The sequence below is a fragment of the Myotis lucifugus genome, unplaced genomic scaffold (genome assembly GCF_000147115.1).
Source record: "Myotis lucifugus unplaced genomic scaffold, Myoluc2.0 scaffold_610, whole genome shotgun sequence".
NCBI lineage: Eukaryota > Metazoa > Chordata > Mammalia > Chiroptera > Vespertilionidae > Myotis > Myotis lucifugus.
The window spans coordinates 114,851-137,545 of NW_005871658.1; the positions used below are offsets into that span (position 1 = coordinate 114,851).

Below are 22,695 nucleotides of genomic sequence, written 5' to 3' on the forward strand. Positions count from 1 at the left end.
CCCTGGACACCTCGGCCTGGCCTCTGAGGAAGTTTGTCCCTCAGCCACTCTGCCAGGGGTGCCAGGGTCTGGGGGGGCAGGGGGGGAAGGAGGAGACGGGGAAGAGGTGAAGGATTCTAGGCTGGGATTGTCCCTCCTTTGACCTGATGCCGGAAAGAAAAAGTGACAAGAAGGATTAGGCCAAGTCCCCCTGCCTGCCTGCCGTGGGAAAAGGCAGCAGCAGCCCGCGGGTGACCAGGCCCCTGGTAGGACTCTGTGCGGGGTGGGGGTGGGGGACTGAGGAGGGGTGGAGGGAGGGACAGTGGGAGAGGGTGGGCGGGAGCTGGACGAGTACCAGGAGAGGACACCCGGGCTGGGAAGGAGGAGAGGGTGGGGGTGGTGAGTGGGCAGCGGGCTGGCTTGGAAGCATGGTGGAACTGACAGGCGCTGGTGAGGGCGGGGAGGCTGGTAGTGCCGGTGCCATCGGGGAGGGCGGCTGAGGTCAGCGGGTGCAGCCAGCATTGATCTCTGTGCCCACACAGGGGGAGCTTATTCTCTGTTCTGCTTGGAGTCCCCCCCCCTTTCTCCCCTGCTGAGCTGCCCTTCCATCAGCAGCTTGGTCTGTTCACAGCAGTGACCTCCTGCCAGCCTCTGGAAACGGCAGATTGACCCATGGGATCACCAAGCAGAATTGATTTGACAGGAAAGGCAGGGGAAGGGGTGGCCGCCCTGGTGGAACTCCTTTGCGTCTTTAGTCCACCCAGGGCCGTGATGAGACGCGTTGCTGGTTAGAGAGGTGTCTGTGGACACCCTCAGTTAGTAACAGTCTTCGTTTGAAAGGGAATTTGACCTGTGGTACCCACCTTGGACCCTGTCCAGAGGGATGTCATTACTGAGGGGCCGAGGGGACCTAGCGAGACACGAAGGGAAGAGAAGCACCCACACACTTTATCTGTGATCCCTGGTGGCCCCTCCGGTGATGGGTGTACTGCGTGCTGTGCGGCGGGGAGACACAGCCCACAGGAGCAACATTCTCTGGGGGCGTGAGCAGAGTGAGGGGCAGCTCCCAGCTGTGAGCGCCTGCCGCTGCTTGCATGGCAGGTGAGCGACTGTGGGGACTCGATCCTCACCTCAGCCTTGGAGATGGGAGTTATTACCCCTTTTTACAGACTAGAAAACCGAGGTCTAAAAGGGCCACACACCACGTAGCTAGGAGGTGTCGATGTAAAGCCAGTACTCTTTTTTAATTAGTTTTTAGTGATTTTCAGAGAGAGAAGAAGGGAGAGGGAGAAGGTAGAGAGAGAGAGAAACATTGATAGGCTGCCCCCTGCACGCCCCAGCTGGGAATCGAGCCTGCAACCCAGGCATGAGCCCTGAGTGGGAATCGAGCCAGTGACTTCTTGGTGTCTGGGTCAACACTCAACCACTGAGCGGCGCCGCTGAGCAAGCCAGTACTCTTTCTACTGTTCAAAACCAGAGAAATATTTTGGAGAGAGAATCAGCAGGACTTAGGGTTGATTTGAACCTCTTAACACATGAGCTGGTGAAGGCTGAGGTTCGCCAACGTGGAGCAGTGAGGACGCAGAGACTGCTGGTGGGAGTGTCGTCGGGATGGTCACTGGGAAAGTTTGAAGTGGTCTCCAGACTTCAGTTTCTCTCACTCAGCAACCCACAGTCCCGCTTCCTCCATCTCCACAAACAGGCACCTGTGTACTGGAGGTCACGTGCAAAAATGCTCCTCGCGCTGCTGTTCAGAACGGAAACAGGGAAATCATTCAAATCCCATCCACATGGGAGTATGTGAGCAAGTGTGGGGTACTGTGTGGCGGTGACGGTGAATGAGCCACAGCTTTATCCGGGAAGGACGGATCTTAGAAATGCTCCTGTGTCATGTTAAAAGCAAGTGTCAGAAGTGTGCAGAGAGCAGCGTACTGTTACACAATGGGAGACACAGTGCTCATTCAGGAATACGTGGGCTTGTGGCTCACCCATCAGTGAAAGCAAGGGCACGGGGAGCACGAACAGCCTAGCGGTCACCCTGGGAGTGGAGCAGCAGGGACTTCTCGGGGCCCGGGAGCATGAGGGAGGGCTCCTGGGTGTATGCATCATAAACAACATACCACATATATGACATGTTCTTTTGTTAGTGTTCGATATTTCATGGTTTCAGAAGGGAGATTTGGTCCCTCTGACAGTTTAGAAAAACTCCCAAAGGACTGCCTGGACCCCAGACATGAAGCTCCTTCCTGGGGAGTGGGCGTGAGGTGGTGATCAGATGGAGCTGTCTCAGCCGGGGCGGCGGGCAGAATGGAGTTGCCAGCTCCTGCTTCAGTTTTCTCTCGAACGGGAGTTGTAATAGTTGCCTCGCAGGGTCGTGGGGATTAAACAAGAGCGTGCAGCTAAAGCAGTGGGTGCAGCGCCGCAGGGAACACAGGAAGCGGTGACCTGGGAACCAGGAGGTGCGCTCATGGGTGCACCCTCCTGGGTGTCGTGAGGAGTGTGAGGAGAGACCTGTCGGCTGGGTGCAGGGCTGGCTGGTTCCGTTAGCAAGAGAAACAGACAGGGGTCCTCAGAAATCTATCTCGTCTGTTAGGCTTAGCAAACATGCCTGTTGGAGTGAGCAGCAGCGGTCGCTTTCAATCAGCCGTGTCTTGTTTCTTTCTTTCTTTAATTCCAGCACTGGGAAATTTGGTGCTTGTTTTATACCAGGACTTTGTAAGCAAAGCGATCTGACCTTGTACGCATCCCGGCCAGGGCTCCGGCTGTGGAGGGCTGACGTCCAGGGGACTGTGCAAGCCACGTTTATCTTAAAAGATGCCTTTGCTGGAGGAGTCAAGCCCTTCGAGTTGTACCCGCGCCTGGACTCCTTCGACCCGGGAAGTGGCAGCTTACCCGAGAGGCACCTGGGGCTGGTTTCCTGCTTCTTCCGGGAAGGCTGGGTATTGAGTTGGAACGAATATAGTGTTTACCTTCTAGACACTGTCAACCAGGTAGGTGGCACGGCTGCACCCCATTCTGGTGTCTCGAGGCTTATCTGGGGCTGCCTCTCAGGTGCTGGAGGGAACGGAATAGGTTCTCATGCTTTACTTGTCCCTCTGGGCCAGTCAAGGAAATCAGGTGAAGGTTTGATTATTTGTGTAGATTTGAAAAAATACTTGGTTTGCTATTCATAGTCCTGCCCCCGGCCAAGAAATGGTGGGGTTTTTTGCACTTAAGCACAAAATTAAACTTGTTCTTTGTAGTCTATTTGGGCCATGTTTCTCCTGACTGCCAGTGGCTGGGTGTGTGAATGAAGGCCAGCGTGGCAGGAACAGTAGCAGAAAATGACTCCCGCAGCCTCCCCAGGGCGGCCTGAGCCGACGGGGCTCTCTCCAGCTTCCTTTCCACCCTGTTCTCGTACCCTTGGTCCCTCTGCCCAAATGGAGACACATCATTTTGCCATTTCTGTTTAAAAATCATGGCGATAATAGATTATTACTATTAGAGTCGGATATAGAAACTTAAAAAAAGTTTCAGTTTCTCTTATTAGCAGAGCTGTGTGAGGTCGCCAGGCAGGTCCTGCAGGGAGGAGGAGCTCCGTGTCATAGGGAGTGGGGAGCAGGTGAGGACAGGGTCCAGAGAGCGGCCAGGAGGTGGGAGCCTGCTCCTCACGCACGTGAATTTACTGGTGAGGAGTAGACTCCAAGTCAGACCCGCTCAGTGTCACCTGACTGGGTTGGACCACCTACCAACTTCCATGAAGTTTCGTAACAAAACACAGTGGGCGTACTTGGGTCCCTACGCTGCTGGTGCGCTCGGGTCTAGTAGAGCAGTCTTGCCTGGTGTGATTTTGTTTTTGTTTCTGGACAGGCCACGATTGCTGGTTTGGAAGGATCGGGTGATATCGTGTCTGTTTCCTGCACAGAAAATGAAATATTTCTCTTAAAGGGAGATAGGAACATCATAAGGATTTCTAGCAGGCCGGAGGGACTAGCGTCCGTAGGTTTGTATTGGAAATGCAGGTACTGTGTGTGTGCAGTGGCAGTTTTTATTTATGACACTGACCATTTTGCTAAATGATTGTGGCTTTATCTGAACAACGAAGGCATCTGGCAGGCTTCTTATGATTCTTAAAATACTCAGTACACCACTGTCCTTGAAGCCTACCTACTTTACGGCCTGCATCGGACAGGTCTCCGCGTGGTAGAGTTGCCTCCATGGGTCTGGAAGGTGAGAGGTCAGTGAGGGGGAGCGAGAACTCAGTGCCCACTCGACCGACCGACCGCTGATACTCTAGGCAGCATGTGGGACTAATGCTGCAAAAGACCTAGATTTGCATAAGATTTTACAACATTTAGCCCGTCGTCTGGAACATACTTCACCTACCACAGCTCGCCCTGTAGAACTGAGTGTTATCCTGTGCCTTTGACTTTTGTTTGGTAATTCACACGAGCCCAGATTCTCACGAGCAAAGGACCTTACTGTGGCTTCTCGGGCACACGTCGCAGCACTAATGCTCGGGTGCTTAGTGAACTGGCTCCTGGTGGGAACCAGAGCGGCTAAGTGCTCAACATTCCCGATCTTACAAACCCTCAGAACAGCCGCATGGGAGGTGCCGAGTCTCAACAAGGTGCCCGAGGGGCCCAAAGACGCCACCTCTGCGCTGCGTGAGCCGAACACAGCACTTCCTGTCCCAGAGCCCCTGCATTTGTGGGGCCTCTGAGGTCACAGAGCAGTGTCACAGGGGTTCTGTGGTCTTTTACAACAAGCCTGAAGGAAGTGCAAGACCCCTGTCCCTCCACCCACCGCCTTCCTCATCCTACCCTCCCACCCCAGGGGTTGGAGTAACCGTGTCCCTCCCTTGCTCTGTATCCGCACTGTCCGGCAGGTGGCCCCTGTCCACACCTGGCTGCTGAGGACTTGAGTGGCAAGTGCAACTGAGGAGCTGCCTTTTCAGTGTTTCATTTTAATTCGTCTGAACGTAAACAGCTCCATGGGTAGTGGCCTCTGTGCCGGACAGCGCAGCGCCAGACCGAGAGCTGCCGTCCATTCGCTGTGTGACCTGGCACAGGCACCGCCCCACCCTGGGTTTCACGCAGCAGAGCCTGCTCTGCAGTCCCGTGAGCCCCAGGAGCCACTCTCTGCCCGACAACCCTGGGAAAGGAGGGCCGTCTGCCGGTGATGGCCGGTCTCAGCACCTGGAATGGTGTCTGGCACGCAGTAGATCAAAGTGGCCCCCAGTCCTGTGCTGAGGGATGTGACTGGAGCCGCTCGGGCCCTGGTGACCTGCTGGTGTCGAGTGAGAGAAGGGCGGGCCCATGGAGGGGGACACTTGCCTGTTCTCTGTGCTGGGCCAGAGCCCGGGCGCTTTCCCGGCCGCTCCTCTCCCTGCCTCTGCCTGGAGCGGGCGCTGCCTGGTCTAATGAACATGGTCTTGAATGCGCTCTGGTGGACACCTGCCTTTCCTCCCTGATGTGGAGAAGTGTCACGACAGGCATGCAGATGTTTTCAAAGCCCTTGGGTACATTAACGGATATTCAGGGCCCGGGGTGGGCACAGACAGCACAGGCCCTTTTCAGACAGGCCTCTCCTCTAAATTATTCCTGAGTCAATGAGAGGCGCTGTACTCCGTGGTGTTCCCTTCCTGTGGAGTTATTGACAAGACAGCTGTGGAGACTGTTTGATAGATGAGCTGCCTGGAGAACAAAAACCGTTGATGGAATATTTTGTGCGATTCTTTGAGTTTTGTGAGTTCTCTGCATTCAGAGGCTGGTGTGTGCGATAAGTTAACATATCACGTCGACTCTTGGATACGCGGTGGTAAAACGGAACTCTTCTTTCTCAGGACGAGACAGCCTGGAGACGCCAGGATGCACAGAGCAAGTCCCCGCGCAGCACACAGAGAGGCCGCCAGGGGCCACAGTCTCGGAGCCGAGGCTCAGAGGCGCTTCCGTGGCCAGCTCCGTGGCCAGCGAGCCGAGGAGCAGGAGCAGCTCGCTCAACTCCACCGACAGCGGCTCCGGGCCCCAGGCAGCCCTGGAGCTGGGCAGGGCCAGCCAGCCCGCCTCGCAGAGGTTCAGTGTCATTAGCTCGGAAGACTTCGACCAGGAGCTCATTGTGAAGCCTCTCAAAGTGAAGAAGAAGAGGAGGAAGAAGAAGGCAGGTACGTCTGCTCCCGGGGGCCTTGGGAGTGCTGCGTGCCGGGGGCCTTGGGAGTGCTGCGTGCTGAGTGGGCACTCGCCCTTCATAGGACAGTCAGCAGAGAGGGTCCTCAAAACAGAGCGTTCCTCCTGCAGAGGAGGCGCGCTGCCAAGTTCTGCCCTTGACCCGCGGGAAGCATCGCCATGAGGGTTAAATAGGAGCGCCCACCTGTGTGCGGGGCGCCCTGCCTCCCGGCGGGGTTCTGTGCTCCTTGGTCTTGAAATAAAAGTCTGGCTTACTCATGTCTACCGCTTACTAGACAGAGACGTTGGGAACCTCACTGGAGGGCATGAGACAAGAGTGACCCCGTGTCCAGGTGGATCATTCATGTTGACCGCCGGGTGTGTTTGCTACCAGACACGGGGTTTACATGGAATATCTTCAACTTCAGACTCCTCTTAGCTAAAGACATTGCAGTATTGAAGGGAATTTTACCAGATTCCTCTGCACTTTCATAACTTCTAGAAGTTGGTCTGTGGTTCATTTGTTCTTTTATTTTTCTGAGTTACATGTCTTTTTTTAAAAAATATATTTTTATTGATTTTTTACAGAGAGTAAGGAGAGGGATAGAGAGTTAGAAACATCGATCAGCTGCCTCCTGCACACTCCCTACTGGGTATGTGCCTGCAAGCAAGGTACATGCCCTTGACCAGACTCGAACCTGGGACCCTTCAGTCCGCAGGCTGACGCTCTATCCACAGAGCCAAACCAGTTAGGGCGAGTTACATGTCTTGAGGGAAGCCTCAGAGCCCATGGCATGTGGGATGTTTGCATCCATTTAAAATATTCCTGCGTTGGTGTCACTTGTACTTATGAGGTTTGTTCTTTGCCAGTTTAAAATGTATTTTTTCATTTGTTTGAGACATTTTTTTCTTTACTTAAAATGTATTTTTCTTGAGCCAGAACTCTTTTAGAGAGAAAGAGGAAGAGAGAGAAGTATTGGCTACTTATATCTGCATTTATGGATCGCTGCTTCTGTGGGCCCTGACGGGTCAAACCCACAGCCTTGGCGTATTGGGGACGATGCTCTAACCAACTGAGCAACCAACCTGGCCAGGGTCTTAAAATTGTGGTTTTTGATTCGTGTCTTTATGAAGGACCATACCTCATTTTAAACATTCTTATTTTAAATTAGAAGGCGGAGGCAAGAGCGCCTGGCACAGTTCCCTTGAATCGACTCCCTGCTGTGAGTTTCCTGATGACAGTCCCCAGTCCCTGAACACAGACCTGCTGTCCACGACCTCAAGTTTGGGCAGCATCGTGGATCGGGTGAGCACAGAATCTCCCGACTGGGAGAGCAGCCTCAGTGGCGAGGTGAATGGTGTCCTGCAGGAGAACCATGACCCGGGAGCATTCAGTGTCCTGGAGGTGCCTGAGCTCGCCCCTGACTTACTCAGCGAAGATGACAGAGTGGAGGTCCCGCGATGGAGCCCGGCAGGCGAGATGGAGCTGCGTGGTGGGGGGTTGCGCCTACCCCTGCACCCGAGGGGAGATGTGGAAGGTGGCGAGGTCACAGAGCTCGAGGGGGAGCCTCGTCCTGCGGACAGTGGACCCAGTAGCAGACAGTCACCTTGCCAAGACCAGGACAGCCCTGCTGAGGCCCAGGAGGAGGGGGGCTGGGAGCCTGAGGATCCCCAGTGCACGGTGTCTGAAGCCTCTCTCCTGGACTTGCCCCCCGTGCCTTCCAGCCCTAGCTGGGCCCCCAGTGCTGAGGGCAAGCTGCTGGAGACCAGAGTGAACAAAGGCAGCGCCAAGGAGACCGGCGGAGAGCAGGGCCTGCTGATGCACGTGGCGGCTCCTGGCCACCTCGGTTCCGATCCCTGGCATGCTGTCACTGATGATGGCATGGGCCAGAGAGCAGTGGTTGCTTCCGAATGTGACCTGGGGAGTGTGGGCGGATGGCTGACTCCTCCCGTCTGTGCCTCGGCGGCCAGCGCCCAGGACCCTCGCCCTGAGCATTCCTCACGGGATCAGGTGCTGACGTCCAGCGACGAGGAGGACATCTATGCCCAAGGGCTGCCCTCTTCATCCTCGGAGACGAGTGTGGCGGAGCTCGGAGGCAGCCGCTCCCTGCAGGACCTGAACCAGCCGGCCGACGACGACGCTGGGCTGCTGAAGTCCGATCAGGTATGTGGGCTTCAGCTTCAGGGACGTCATCAGCGACCTGTGTTCCTTTTTATGGAAAGAAGTTCTCTTTCTACTGCAAAACCCGCGGGGCAAGTGTTTGAAGTCTGGGTGGGGGCATTTCCGGTGCAGGGCCGCGGATGGCCCGTGGATGGCCTGTGTCCCTGCTCCGTAACCCGCGTCTCTGCAGTAGCAGCGTCCTGCCAGCACAGGCACTAGTTTCGGTCGCCTCGGGGAGGCCTGACTCGGCCGGGCCATTCCAGACACCGGTGGGCAGGGGACCAGCACTGGCGGTGGAGAGGGCTCTGAGCAGGTGGGAGGCAGGGACTGTCCTCGGCGCCGCCTCAGGCTGCCCACGGCACCAGCTGCAGGATCCCGGCCCTGGCCTGGTGCTGGCTCCTCAGCCTGCAGCACTGGCCAAGGCGCCCGCAGGCTGGGTCCAGTGCCTCGGGCCTCCGAGCCCGCACAGCAGGAGACGATTAGAACCATCCTTGGTCATTGATTTAAAAAGTGCTTTTTAATTAGTGTTCACTTCCCTGTGAGAGGTATTTGGTTTCAGAACGATCCGTGTGTGGTAACCTTTCCTACCGAGGGGGGTGAGTGCGGCTGTGAGTGTGAGCTTCAGCCACCTGTGCTTCCCGGCACGTCCCGCCAGGTTCTCGGCGCTGGTAACGGTGCCGTTTGGGCAGGCACCGTGCCAGGCATCACAAGTTAACTCGTTACTTCTCTAAAAACAGAACAAGCCAGGAGGTAGGCACTGTGGTCCCACTTCACAGAGAAAGAACCTGAGCCTTGGGACAGTTGAGTGGCTTACACGTAGCCAATGAAGGGCCAGGCTGGTCCCAGACCCCTCTCGACCGGCTGTCTCGAAAGTGGGACGCACAGCTCCCTGGTTCTGGGACGAAGTGCCGAGGGCCTGGCCTCCGTCAGTCTCTGGCGTGTCTGTCTGTTCCGAGTGCCTCGGCTGCCGGCTGTTTGGAGCCGGGGATGCCGCAGTGCACGTGACAGCAAACAGCATCGCCAGGCGGACGCGGTGTGGGGCAGGCTCTGGGGATTCTAGGCCAGAGCTTAGAACAGCCCTTCCCCAGAGGAAAGGGCGCCTGGCACTTGGAGGACCTTTCTCCTGCCTTCATGCCCCTGAGGAAGACCTTAGTCCTCAAAATTCACCCCACAGAGCATCCCGGCCAGATTTCTACGAGCCACACCCTGTGCCTTGTGCGCGAGGATTGGGACAGTGACTGAAAATGTGGGCTAGAAGGGGTCAATGGGGGAAATGGATATCTGTCATATTTTCAACAATAAGTATTTTTAAAATTGATGAAAACACACACAACCAAGATAGTGGCAGAGCTGTTTCTGCTAATGTCGGTGGTGAGGTGCTGCACAGACAGGTGTCTGTGACAGAGCCAGGTCTGTCCATGAAGCGTGACGTTAGGAAGCGTAGCACACAGGGCTGCCCAGGGGTGACAGTGCGGCAAGCACAGCGCGTCCTCCCCACAGAACTCACCTCTCTCCTCAGTTTGCAGAAAGCTGGATGGGCTACTCTGGCCCCGGCCACGGCATACTCAGCCTGGGGGTCTCCGAGAAGCACGTCTGGTGCCTGGACTACAGAGGCGGCCTGTTCTGCAGTGCCTTGCGGGGCGCCGGGCTGCGCTGGCAGAAGTTTGAAGATGCCGTCCAGCAGGTGGCAGTCTCGCCCTCAGGTTCGCTTGCTCTGCTTCCCGCCCAGGGTCACCACCCCCGCTGGAGGTCCCTGCAGGCCATTCCACAGACAGCTTCTCTCCGCCTCCCCCACCCCTCCCCACAGGAGGAGGGCTTTTCTCCAGACAGATTGCTTCGTTTGGTATCAGTTAAATAGTGTAAAGGGATGTTCAGTCTGAGTTTTTGTTTTTTTATTAATTGCAGTGGTAACACGTGAACATTTTTTGTAGGCTATACGAATAACTTGAATTTTGAGGATATGGAGGGAGATGTTAACATGCTCCTTATAAAAATAAAATGCATTTCTGTTTCTTAGTGTTGCTTTAACGCAGCTGAACTAAGGAAGATGGGCCGATGCATATGTTGGATATGTTCAGGCTATTTGGTTTTCTTTTTAGAAATCATTTTTAAATGAGCCATATACATATATATATATATATATATATATATATATATATACACATATTATATATATATAACATATATATATATTATATATGTATACACACACATATATTATTCATTCTCTGGGTGACTAATCAGGAGCCTGACTGTAGAAAGAAAAAGCACCCATTGTCTGATGCCACGATCGTCACTTTGACCGAACGGGCGCCGGCATCCCTGAATGAGGAGCCGCTGGGCTGCAGTGCCTGCTCGCCGTTTGGTCGTGGTTTTCCCACCTCGCCTGTTGGGGGGCGGGCAGGCAGAACAGAGGTGTTTCTGTGTATCTGCCCGCGGTACCTGGTTTGTCGCTAGGGTGCTGGTAGGAAGTCCTACTAAAGTGCGTCTGACCTTGGACTGTCCTCTGTGCCTTCGCAGTGGATTCCCTTAGCTCCCCCTGGGCTTTGTCACTGTTTAAAATACTAGCTTGTCGGGGTGGCTTGTTTTACCTCTTTGCTTGTTTGGAAAGTGTTTTTCCTTAGAGACTGACTGAGACAACCCCCTCCACCAGCGGGCATGATGACTGTGTTTCAGTTCTTTCTGTCCTTTCCTTTGGGCTCAGCTCCTCAGCCATTTAGACACGTTGTTCTTCCCTGACCCTGTTCATTGCCTTGTGTTTCCAACCCTCCTGTCCCTCGTTCTCTAGGGAGAGCTCTGCCTCCAGAAGGCGGGTGTTCTGTGTCAGCACCTGAGCCCTGAGCCATGGCACTTAGGGGAGCTTTGCTGGGGCACCTGTCCTGCTTCCTCTCCTCGGGCCCACCCTCTAGTCCAGCTGCTGTGCTTTCCGTCATTCCTGGGCAGTGGCTTCTCACACTTGGGTGCCCAGCCTGTGCCACACCCCGTCTACGAGGCCCCCCATCTTCCCTTCCTCCGTCCCTTCCCTTCTTCGTGTCCATCAGAACCTCTTGAGTGAAGAAAGCACAGCCCAGGTCAGATGCTTCCTTCCTGCATCTTGTCCATGGAGCTGGTCCGGAAGTGACTCCCCTCTGACACCTGCAGGACTCCGCCTGCCGCCGGGCACCACTGCAGTCTCACCTCGGCCACCTGGGGATGAAGGCCCCGCCCTGTTTAGTGTGATGAGTGCCTGTGAGGTGCCAGCCCCGTGCTGTGTTGGTGATGCGGTCTCGCCATTTCACAGATGAGATCAGATGGGCGACACTACGTGACACGACACCCGAAGCCACACGGCTGGCAGGTGGTGGCCACAGATCAACCTGGGCACTGCGGGCTCTTCCCAGGGAAGCTGCAGCCAGGGCGGCGTTGAGAACCCCCTCCCCAGCGCCCAGGGGGTGCTCTCACATGATCTGACGGGCGCTTTATCTGCACAGGAGCCCTCCTCTGGAAGATTGAGCAGAAGTCTAACCGGGCTTTTGCTTGTGGCAAAGTGACCATCAAGGGCAAACGGCACTGGTACGAGGCGCTGCCCCAGGCCGTGTTTGTGGCACTGAGTGAGGACGCTGCCTGGGTCATCAGGACCAACGGAGACCTGTACCTGCAGACAGGTAACGGCGCGCCCGGTGGGATGGCTGCTGTCTGCGCCCTGCTTTGTGGGAACGATCAGATGACCAAGAGGCTGAAAAGCCATTTAAATTAACACCTTCTAAAAAGAGAGTGCTTGCCGTTAGATATACTCGCTATTTCCTGCTACTGATTCAAATTCAACCAGGACAAATGTGGGCAAGAACGAACGGGATTACTTAGTGAGGAGCAGAAACAGAACCTGTTCTCCTTCCTCGTGCCACTGCGTGTCACTTACCCCACAGGTCGGGTCTGAGAGAAGGGCCTGGGCTTCTCAGTCAGGCCGCAGCCCGCTTCCCTGCACGCACTCACATGTAGGTCAGGAAAAACGAGGAGTCCTCGGCTCCAAATAGCAGTTCAAGGAAACTGCCCTGAGGGGACCTTCGCTGCTGGAGGAGATGCAGGGGGACTTATTAAAAGGGGTCTAATGAGAGTCCACGTCCGTGTGCTGTCAGCAGAGTGGGGTGTAGGTTCCCAGAGCAGTGATTCACGGGACTGGGGAGGATCGGGGCAGGAATTCTCCTTATTATTGTTAATCCTCACCCAAGGATATTTTTCCATTGATTTTTAGAGAGAGTGGGAGAGAGGGAAAGAAAGAGAAACATCGATGTGAGAGAGACGCATCGATTGGTTGCTTCCTGCATGGGTCCCGGCCTTGGGCCCAGGTATCTGCAACCCAGGTATGTGCCCTTGACTGGAAATTGAACCCGGGGCCCTTCAGTCTGCAGGCTGGTGCTCTAACCACTGAGCAACCGGCCAGAGCCAGGAGCTCTTTTCTGGTTGTCAAGAGACCATATTGGATCTGTAAAAATCAGTCTTCTGCTGGTGCCAAATGTTGTGATCAGTCTTACGAACTATCAGGGCTGATTCCTGGAGATTGAGAGCCCAGCTGTGGGAGAGCCAGCGGATCCCAGAAGCCTGCTGGAGCCCTGGGGGCAGCTCCTGGGTCATGGGCCAGCCCTGGCCCCTGGCCTACTTCTGTGTCTGCCTTCCAGGGGAAGGAGCTCTGGGGATTTGAGTTTTGTTCTTGGTGGGGAAACGGGTGCTCCTTCCTGGGGGTGAGGAGCGGGTGTCCTCATAACCAGCAGTGCCTTAGGAGTCTCCAGGGCAGTGGTTTCAGACAAGCCCTGTACCCCCTAGGCCAGTGGTCGGCAAACTGTGGCTCACGAGCCACATGTGGCTCTTTGGCCCCTTGAGCGTGGCTCTTCCACAAAATACCGACTTCTGCGCATGGGCCACGATGTTTCAATCGCACTGTACATGCGTGCCCGCACGTGGTATTTTTTTTTAATATATTTTATTGATTTTTTACAGAGAGGAAGGGAGAGGGATAGAGAGTTAGAAACATCGATCAGCTGCTTCCTGCACACCCCTCACTGGTGATGTGCCCGCAACCAAGGTGCATGCCCTTGACTGGAATAGAACCTGGGACCCTTCAGTCCACAGGCCGGTGCTCTATCCCAGGGGTCCTCAAACTACGGCCCGCGGGCCACACGCAAATACAAATATTGTATCTGTTCCCATTTTGTTTTTTTACTTCAAAATAAGATATGTGCAGTGTGCATAGGAATTTGTTCATTGTTTTTTTTTAAACTATAGTTCGGCCCTCCAACGGTCTGAGGGACAGTGAACTGGCCCCCTGTTTAAAAAGTTTGAGGACCCCTGCTCTATCCACTGAGCCAAACCGGTCAGGGCCCGCACGTGGTATTTTGTGGAAGAGCCACACTCAAGGGGCCAAACAGCCGCATGTGGCTCGCGAGCTGCAGTTTGCCGACCACAGCCCTAGACCTACTGGGTTACAGTCTCAGGGAGGCCCGAGGATTTGTCGGGTAAGAAGTCCTGCAGGTGATTCCCACCTCGTTTGTGGGAGGAAGTACACCCCAAGGCCTGCGATTGCGCAAGATGTGTGTGTGACCAGTGGAGCACATTGAAGACCACGGAATAGGGATGCAGGTCCTGGCAGCTCTCCCGGAGGGCCTGCTGCTCGCTGGGCAGAGGTGCCAGGAGGCAGGATGAGAGCCCTGTGGGGAGTCAGGTGCTGCCCCAGCAACGGGCCATGCTGTTCCCCTAGGAAACACAGGGTCTTCATTTTAACATGGGGGCCCCTTCCACACACACACACCAGGTAAAAGCAGGGCGGGGGGCCCTTGGTTGGAGCTGCTCTGAGAGGGTGGCTGGAGGCCTCAGATGCTGCCGACCCCTCTGCTCACCCTGAGGCTCCAAGGGGCACAGCTGTCCACAGGGAAGGGCATCTCTGAGAGCTGGCTGCTCGGCCTGGGCCCCGTTCTTTGCGGTCTGGCTGCTCTCGGCCTGGGCGCCGTTCTTTGGGGTCTGGCTGCTCTCGGTCTGGGCGCCGTTCTTTGGGGTCTGGCTGCTCTCGGTCTGGGTGTTACCCGTCCAAAGGCCATGTGCCTGATGCTTCAAAAGGCCAAACTCACAATGTCAGCATTTGGGGGAAGGACAAAAGGCCAAACTCACAATGTCAGCATTTGGGGGAAGGAAAGGTTTATTTATGGAGAAGTCCCTGGCCTAGAAGAGGGGAGGCTCAGGCTGCTTTTATGTCTGGGGAAGGGGGAGTGGGAGGGGCAAGAGGTGATGGGCGACTGAAGACATCTAGGCGCCAGCAGGGGTCCAAGGAAGATTGTGCTAAATGATGTGAGTCTGGTCATGCGGTTCCTGCAAATCTCTGATAAATAGTCATTAATTCTGTGCATACTTACCTCCTCGGGAGAGGCACTTTCTGGTAAGGAGAATTCCTCTAACGATTAGCATGTCTGTATGCAAGAAGCTCTTATCCTAGAGGCCGGGAACAAAGCAGGCGACAAGATGGAGCCAGAGGCTAGCACAGCCGTGGGCAAACTACGGCCCTAGGGCCGGATCCTGCCCGTTTGAAATGAATAAAACTAAAAAAAAAAAAAAAGACTGTACCCTTTTATGTAATGATGTTTACTTTGAATTTACATTAGTTGACACAAACACTCCATCCATGCTTTTGTTCCGGCCCTCCGGTTCAGTTTAAGAACCCATTGTGGCCCTCGAGTCAAAAAGTTTGCCCACCCCTGGGCTAACATCTCGCTCTGGCACGGGCTCCGCGTCTCTCAGGACACCTTACGTACCACTCGGTTGTTACTCCTGGGTTTTCCAAGGGCGTCTGAAATGCTGCACCTGATGTTACCCTTCAGCACCACTTCACCGTTGTGTGTTGACAACACCTATTTTCCCTTTTTTATTGAACTTACTGGGGTGACACTGGTTAATAAAATTATATAGGTTTTGGGTACTATTCTATAACACATCATCTGTATATTATATTGTGTGTTCACCATCCAAAATCAAGTCTCCTTCCATCACCATTTATCCCCCATTTACCCTCTTCTACCTCCCCCACCTCCCTCCCCTTGGGTAATTGACTAGACCTTTTATTTTATTTATTTATTTATTTTTCATCCTCACCTGAGATTGTTTTTGTTGATTTGAGAAAGAGAAAGAGAGAGAAACTTCAATGTGAGAGAGAAACCGACCGGTTGCCTCTCGTACATACCCCCAACCAGGGATTAAACCTGCATCCTCTCCGTGTGTGGGATGATGCTCCAACCAATTGAGCCACCCAGCCAGGGGCTGACTAGATCTTTTAAAAAGCACTTATCACAAAGGAATATAGCAAAATACCAAAAAGAAAAGTAAGTAAACGTAACAGTGAGGTGTGACAGCCCGATTGTGTGTGTTTGGGGCTTGCTGTCCATCTCTCCGGCAGGTCTCAGCGTGGATCGCCCCTGTGCCAGAGCCATAAAGGTCGACTGCCCGTACCCACTGTCCCAGGTGACAGCCCGGAACAGCGTGGTGTGGGCGCTGACGGAGCAGAGAGCCCTCCTGTACCGGGAGGGCGTGAGCAGCTTCTGTCCTGAAGGGGAGCAGTGGAAGTGTGACATCGTCAGGTACCGGGCCTGTTTGTCCCTCCTCTGGTCCTTGTCAGCAGGACGCCCCTCAGGCGTCCGGGGGAGCCTTCCTGGGAAGAGCTGGTTCCCTGGGGGTTTCCATGGTAATGGTGTTCTCTGCAGTTGTCAGAACTGGTTTGAGCAGCCTGACCTTGGAGACAAATTCTGTCTACCTCTGACGCACTGCATGTTGGGTCAGAGCGCAGCTTTGTCAATGCTGCTGCCTCCTGTGCAACCCCGAGCCTCACACGCCACCCGTTTCTCAGGACTGTCTGTTCAGAACTGCCCAGTGTTGAGGCGTTTCTCTTTAGAATCTCGGATGCTGTAGAGCCAAATAGTTTTCTTTATTATCCTCCTAGTCAATTGAAATTGACCTCTGAACTGTAATTTATTTGGTTACATTATGCCTTACAAAATTTTAATTACTATCCAATCATTTTGCTAGTAAGAAATTATTAATAGCCCTTAGAAAATTAGATTAGGATATTGGTTTGCATTTAGCAACCCAGGAAAGTTGAGCAAGTCCCCATTGTAAGCCAGAGCTGCTGGGCTGCGTGTGCGAAGACCACTGAGCCTGCCCTGCCTCACGGAGCTCCCAGTAGGAGTGTGAACTGACCCCTCGGTTAGTGCAGATGTTCCTGAACCGGGGAGCGGAGCAAGCACCAGGCGCCCGGCTCCACCTGCGGAGGCCGAGGGCACCGCGCAGAGTGGAGCCCAGCTGAGCCTGGAGGCTGGTGTGATGGCACCAGAGGCCCAGAGAGAGCGGCGTTTGCCCAGCTGCAGCTCCCAGGCACAGCCCGGCACAGCCTGGCACAGCGAAGGGGGGACCGGGAGGTGGAGGCGCCTGGGGGCCTGGATTCCTGCTGGGCCTCTGCTCACTTTTTTCTTAGGCTATTTTCTTCCAAGAGCTTTCCTGTCATTCTGGGTCTGAGTATGTCTTTCAGAAGCTACGACGCGTTTGAACAATTGATGTTGCACAGTAACTTAACTCAAAATGCGGCTTTCTTCCTGGGATCTTGTGGGTGGGGTGTCTTCTCCCAGGCCAACCCCCAGGGTGCCCTCTGCTGGCAGTCCTAGACCCGCTGGGGCTTCGCCTGGATGCTGACTCCCATGTCCTCCTCCATTTCAGCGAAAGGCAGGCCTTGGAACCTGTCTGTGTGGCGCTCGGGGACCAGCAGACCCTGTGGGCGCTGGACATCCACGGAACCCTGTGGTTCAGAACCGGCATTGTTCCCAAGAAGCCCCAAGGGGAGGACGACCACTGGTGGCAAGTGGGTGTTCCGGTCGGCCCGGGTCTCCCTGGGGTGGGGCTGCTGCCCCCTTGCAGCCCCTCCCTTTTCCCTAAAGAGATTGGGGGGCGGGGGGGGGGGTGAGTAACAGTGCTCAGTTTTACTGAGTCCGACTGCTGGGTCCCAGCACATTGGAGACACCTAGACTTCCCACCTGAGGAGGTGCTTCTCGGAGCTCTGCTGAGCGCAGGCTGTTTCTGTGGGTGTTTAGAAATCTATAAGTGAAATAAACCCTTGACGTCCATTCGAAGACTGGGTAATAACGATGTTTAATTCTGACAGACGCGCTAAGAAAAGAGAGTAGACAATAGGGTTGGGAAACCCAACCCACAATTACAGTCCCTCTCTCTCCGCTTGTTCGGAAATCCTCTGAGTGGGAGGCATTTCAACAGGGGAACCCTCCGCTGGCTCCCGAAAGGGAAGGTGTCATCAGCCCCCTTTCTGACTTGGTGCCAGCCAGGCGGCTGGGATGTTCTCAAAGGGGTGTCTACTCCCCCTGTGGGGCCGGTCTCCCTGGGGGCGGGTGAGGCTGTGCTGCCCCCGCAGCTGTGAACACGCAGCATCGCTTCAGCGTGGTGTCCACGGCCTCAGGTCTCACTGTCGCCTCAGACCTGCCTTGCTGCTCTTGGTCCCTGAGGTGAGAATGCGGGGAAGTCGGTGTGTTTGCTCTTTGATGAGTGTGCGTATGTGTACAGACGTCTCTAATCTACATGCCAGGTGCCACTCGAAGAGTTACACAAGGACCTTAAAATACCTTCTCTCTACTCGTCACCATGTTACATGGTGTTACACGCACACGCACACACACACGCTCACCTGTACGTGCGTACTAAATTCTGTTTTTAAGTAGCCAAGAGGAAAGCAGATACGTTTTATCATAATGTTCAGATCATTATCTTTAGAGAAATTTAATCGGCAGAATCACCTTTGAGGTATTTGAAAGCAGTTAGTGTAGTTACTGAAGACTGACTCTTTGTAGCAGGAGAGCAGCACTGTTTGGCTGCTAAACTTTAGTTACATTTGCATCCTGCTCATCCGCAGGTCCTGGGTGCTGGGACTGCGTCTGTCCCAGACCTGGTGTGGCCTTGGCGAGGTACACACACCAGTGGTCGCAGCGCCAGCGTGTGCGGGCCCAGCATTCTGAGGGCTCCGGGGTGAGAACGGGGCCTCGGGGGCCGATGGTGAAGCCTCCACTTCTGCTTCAGTTAGGGCAGCAGCTCACACTGACTTGAAATGTGACTTGAAATGAATAAAACTGACAAGGGCAGCGTTTGCACCCAGTACTGACTTTTACAGGAATTTCCTTTTCGTTCCTGTGTTTTGTAAATGGAGGTCCCTTTCACTCAACACTTCATTGTATGAGACTTGGGCCCGTCACCTGCACGAGACTCTCCTAGGAGTAGGGCAGCGAGTCCCCTGTGGTCAAGCCCAGCAGGGCAGATACGTGCGTGAAAGCCTTTTAGAAAGAGCAGGAGGGGTCTCCTCAGGAGGCGCCTGGAAAAGCACCTTTCAGGTCACGTGAGAGAAGCAAGGGCCTGGCATCTGAGCCAGGTGCTGCCTTCAGTCCAAGACGGGAGCTTTAGGCTGTTGGCCTGGCATAAGGACTAACAGGCCTGGTTTAGATAATAAATTATTACTTATAATACCTTCTTAAGTCTTCTTATTGTATAGTCTAAGTATTGTACATGGGTGCCCCTGAGAAATACCTAAATTTAAAAACAAAACAATTCTCTCTCACTAACTAGAACAAAAGACGTGGAGGTGTAAGGGGGTGATGTTCAGTCACAGGCTTGTAACAGATCCACGTGATAGAAAAGTGTATGAAAGGTGACATTTTCCGCCTCTAAATCCAACCCCCCGGGGTCATGACAACAGTTCGGTGGTGTCCTGCTAGACCTTTCTCAGTCCTCGATAACACGCATGTGCACGCGGCAGGAAGATGGCCCTGACAGCGTGTCTGCCCGTCCCTGCAGGTGAGCATCACAGACTACGTGGTGTTCGACCAGTGCAGCCTATTCCAGACCATCATGCACGCCACACACTCGGTGGCTACGGCGGCCCAAGTGCCCGTGGAAAAGGTGGCAGACAAGCTGCGCACGGCGTTTTGGTCTCAGCAGCTTCAGTGCCAGCCCAGCCTCCTGGGGGTCAACAACAGCGGCGTCTGGATCTCCTCGGGCAAGAATGACCTCCACGTCGCCAAGGGGAGTCTCATCGGTGGGTGCATTGCTTAGACTTCACGCCGCTTGAGAGGCAGCTTCCGTCAGAGGAAGGGGCCAGCATGTCAAGGAAAGCGTCAGGCGCTCAGCCTGCGAAGGTGACAGAGGCCAGTGTAGGGGTGATTGGGACGGAGGCATTCTTGGTGCTTGTCCGTTTCCCTTCTTCATCTGTCCTTGCTGCCACTTGGATCCCAGTGTCTGGTGGTGTGCGATCAGTCTCCACTGGGAACCTATTATGATAGAAAGCAAATGGAGCTCAGTTTTACATTAATAATTTTTTATTTAAATGAAAAATCCCACCCAAGCCTGAAGAGCCTAGGAAGAGAGAATAGTCCGTTTCCTGGAGGAACATTATCATGCTGTTGAAAATGCCAGGCTCTAGCCAGATGTGTAATGCGGTGCAAGTCCACACGCACCCATCCTTCCTGTAAATGCACCCCTGCTTTGTGGGTTTTCACCAACTCCTCGTCCCTGGGCAAGACTGGCTCTGCTTGCCGGTGTCCACAGAGGATCGGGCCGGCTCTCGAGTGCTGGCTCAGCCCTCCATGTAAGGACAGGCTGGAACCAGCAGTGAGCTGTGGTCTAGAACCCACGGTCTGGGGTGTGGTTAGTTCCTTCTTTCTCTAACACCTGCTTCTGTTTCTTCTTCCCAGGCACTCACTGGAACAACGTTGTTCCCCGTGGGACAGCTTCTGCTACCAAATGGGCCTTTGTGTTGGCCTCCCCTGCTCCCACGAAGGAAGGTTGGTGGAGAGCAGTGCAGGCGTGGCTGTGGCAGTGAAAGCCATAGTCTGCCTGTGCTTGTTGGGGTGGGGGCGTGGCTGAGTGAACCAGAGACAAGGTGGGTCGTGTCACAGGCCAGTAGCCCTTGTGGGCTGAGCCGAGGGCCCCTGGGGCTGGGCCCACTTGACCAGGAGAGCAGGATCCAGAGCAGTGAAGCTGAGTGAGTCATGACAGCACGTCCTGAGGAGGGGAACATGCAGTGCAGCCACCGGGGCTGGCAGCGGTGACTTCCAGCCATCTCAGCGGGCCATGGCGCAGCAGCCAGGGGGGCTGCGCACGCTGACTGACACACGCGCTGCAGCGGTGTTACCGCGTACCGGGCGCTGCTGGCCTGGGACTTAACACAGGCCAAGGTACTGCCCTGGGCCAGTGACGGCGAACCTTTTGAGCTCGGCATGTCAGCATTTGAAAAACCCTAACTTAACTCTGGGGCCGTGTCACATATAGAAATTTTTTGATGTTTGCAACCATAGTAAAACAAAGACTTATATTTTTTATATTTATTTTATATATTTAAATGCCATTTAACAAAGAAAAATCAACCAAAAAAATGAGTTCGCGTGTCACCTCTGACACACGTGTCGTAGGTTCGCCATCACTGCCCTAGGTCTTCAAACCAAAGGAATCTTGAATTCCAAAACACCCTGGCCACAGGTTTTAGATAATGCATGTGCCCAAGCTTTTCACTTCCTGGGGGGTTATTCGCATTTTAAGCTGAATCTTCTTCACCTAAGGATCTGAACATGGTGGAGGGATGGGAAGGGAGGCTTTCCAGCTTCCGCAGGCCCAGCCCCAGCCCCCTGCAGAGCAGGCCAGCCCCTGGGTTCTGTGCTTCTGAGGCCCTCTGACCCCACGCCCTCCAGAGCGCGGAGGGAACACACCAAGTGTTTCATCATAGCACGTCCTGGGTCAGAGCCACTAGGCCAACATCGTAGCCTTCCTAAAATCCCATAAGCCCTGCTTTCTCTCACTTCTTTAAAATATCTCGGGCTTGTTTCTTGCTCAGTCGTGGTGTGCCCTCCAACACTTCCTTAAAGCACATGGAGCTTCTGTCACGGTGGCGAGGGAGCAAGGGAGCCGTTGGTGTCAGCTGCCCAGAGGCAGCGGCTGCTTTTGTCAGTGACACCCCCGAACTCTCCTGCAGGCAGCTCCTTGTGGCTGTGCCAGGGCAGCAAGGACCTGTGCAGCGTGGGCGCCCAGCACGCGCAGTCCCGCCCGTCCACGGTGCAGCTGCCGCCCGACACCGAGATGAGAGCCTACGCCGCCTGCCAGGACGCTCTGTGGGCGCTGGACAGCCTGGGCCAGGTGTTCATCAGGACGCTGTCCGCCAGCTGCCCCACCGGCCTGCACTGGACCCGGCTGGACCTTGCCCAGCTAGGTATGCCGTCCTGTGTGTCGTGCCTGTGGATGTGACGGGCCCCTGGGTTCCACTTGTGTGAATTCCCGTATGACACTTTGTAAGCTGCTGGATTTCAGGAGGTTGATTAGCTACTCTTGCAGATTAAATGGGCTTCTTACTTTTGTAGGAGCTTCACTTCCCACCTTGGTTTGGGGGTTTTCAGAACTCAGGAGGAGCAGACTCAGAGGAAGTTGCCCACAAAGAACTGCTTCAAGTAATCCCGTTGGTGCCATTGCCTCTGCCAGTCTGTCTGAATATGGCACGCAGCTTCGTGCTTTCCAGTCTGAAAAATGGCGTGTCCTGCGCCAGGATCAGTGACCCGTTTACTGTCTCCTCCCAGCATAGAATAGCTCCTCAGCTAGCAAGGCTCGGTGCTCAGCTAGCAAGGCTCGGTGCTCAGCAAGGCTCGGTGCTCAGCAAGGCTCGGTGCTCAGCAAGGCTCAGTGCTCAGCTAGCAAGGCTCAGTGCTCAGCTAGGCTCAGTGCTCAGCTAGCAAGGCTCGGTGCTCAGCTAGCAAGGCTCAGTGCTCAGCTAGGCTCAGTGCTCAGCTAGGCTCAGTGCTCAGCAAGGCTCAGTGCTCAGCTAGCAAGGCTCGGTGCTCAGCTAGCAAGGCTCAGTGCTCAGCTAGGCTCAGTGCTCAGTGCTCAGCAAGGCTCAGTGCTCAGCTAGGCTCAGTGCTCAGCTAGGCTCAGTGCTCAGTGCTCAGCAAGGCTCAATGCTCAGTTAGACGGGATTGACACTGCACCTCCCACTGCTCTTCTCCGAGTCTTCTCTGGTTACAGGGCGGGCCACACAGCAGGTGCCTTTGATAAATCATTCATTCGTGTTCTAAGAAATGAGGTAATAGGATGAGCCCAAACATAAGGTTATTCAGGCAGATTCTTTTTTTTTTTAAATATATTTTATTGATTTTTTACAGAGAGGAAGGGAGAGGAATAGAGAGTTAGAAACATCGATGAGAGAGAAACATCGATCAGCTGCCTCCTGCACACTCCTCACTGGGGATGTGCCCGCAACCAAGGTACATGCCCTTGATCAGAATCGAACCTGGGACCCTTGAGTCCGCAGGCCTACGCTCTATCCACTGAGCCAAACCGGTTAGGGCTTCAGGCAGATTCTTGATTGAATGG

At 54.6% G+C, this 22,695-nt stretch overlaps 1 protein-coding gene across 1 annotated transcript in view; it reads left to right on the top strand.

Annotated features, from left to right (window-relative positions):
- The window catches only part of TECPR2 (tectonin beta-propeller repeat containing 2), a 75,880-nt gene that overhangs the window by 32,569 nt on the left and 20,616 nt on the right, over window positions 1-22,695 (top strand). Inside the window, exons 6-16 of the mRNA XM_023745981.1 lie at window positions 2,657-2,969; window positions 3,829-3,961; window positions 5,804-6,121; window positions 7,295-8,286; window positions 9,803-9,986; window positions 11,754-11,927; window positions 15,698-15,878; window positions 17,008-17,149; window positions 19,141-19,381; window positions 20,037-20,126; window positions 21,311-21,544. Of these exons, the coding sequence (XP_023601749.1) occupies window positions 2,657-2,969; window positions 3,829-3,961; window positions 5,804-6,121; window positions 7,295-8,286; window positions 9,803-9,986; window positions 11,754-11,927; window positions 15,698-15,878; window positions 17,008-17,149; window positions 19,141-19,381; window positions 20,037-20,126; window positions 21,311-21,544 (3,002 nt within the window). The remainder of the gene's footprint in view (window positions 1-2,656; window positions 2,970-3,828; window positions 3,962-5,803; window positions 6,122-7,294; window positions 8,287-9,802; window positions 9,987-11,753; window positions 11,928-15,697; window positions 15,879-17,007; window positions 17,150-19,140; window positions 19,382-20,036; window positions 20,127-21,310; window positions 21,545-22,695) is intronic.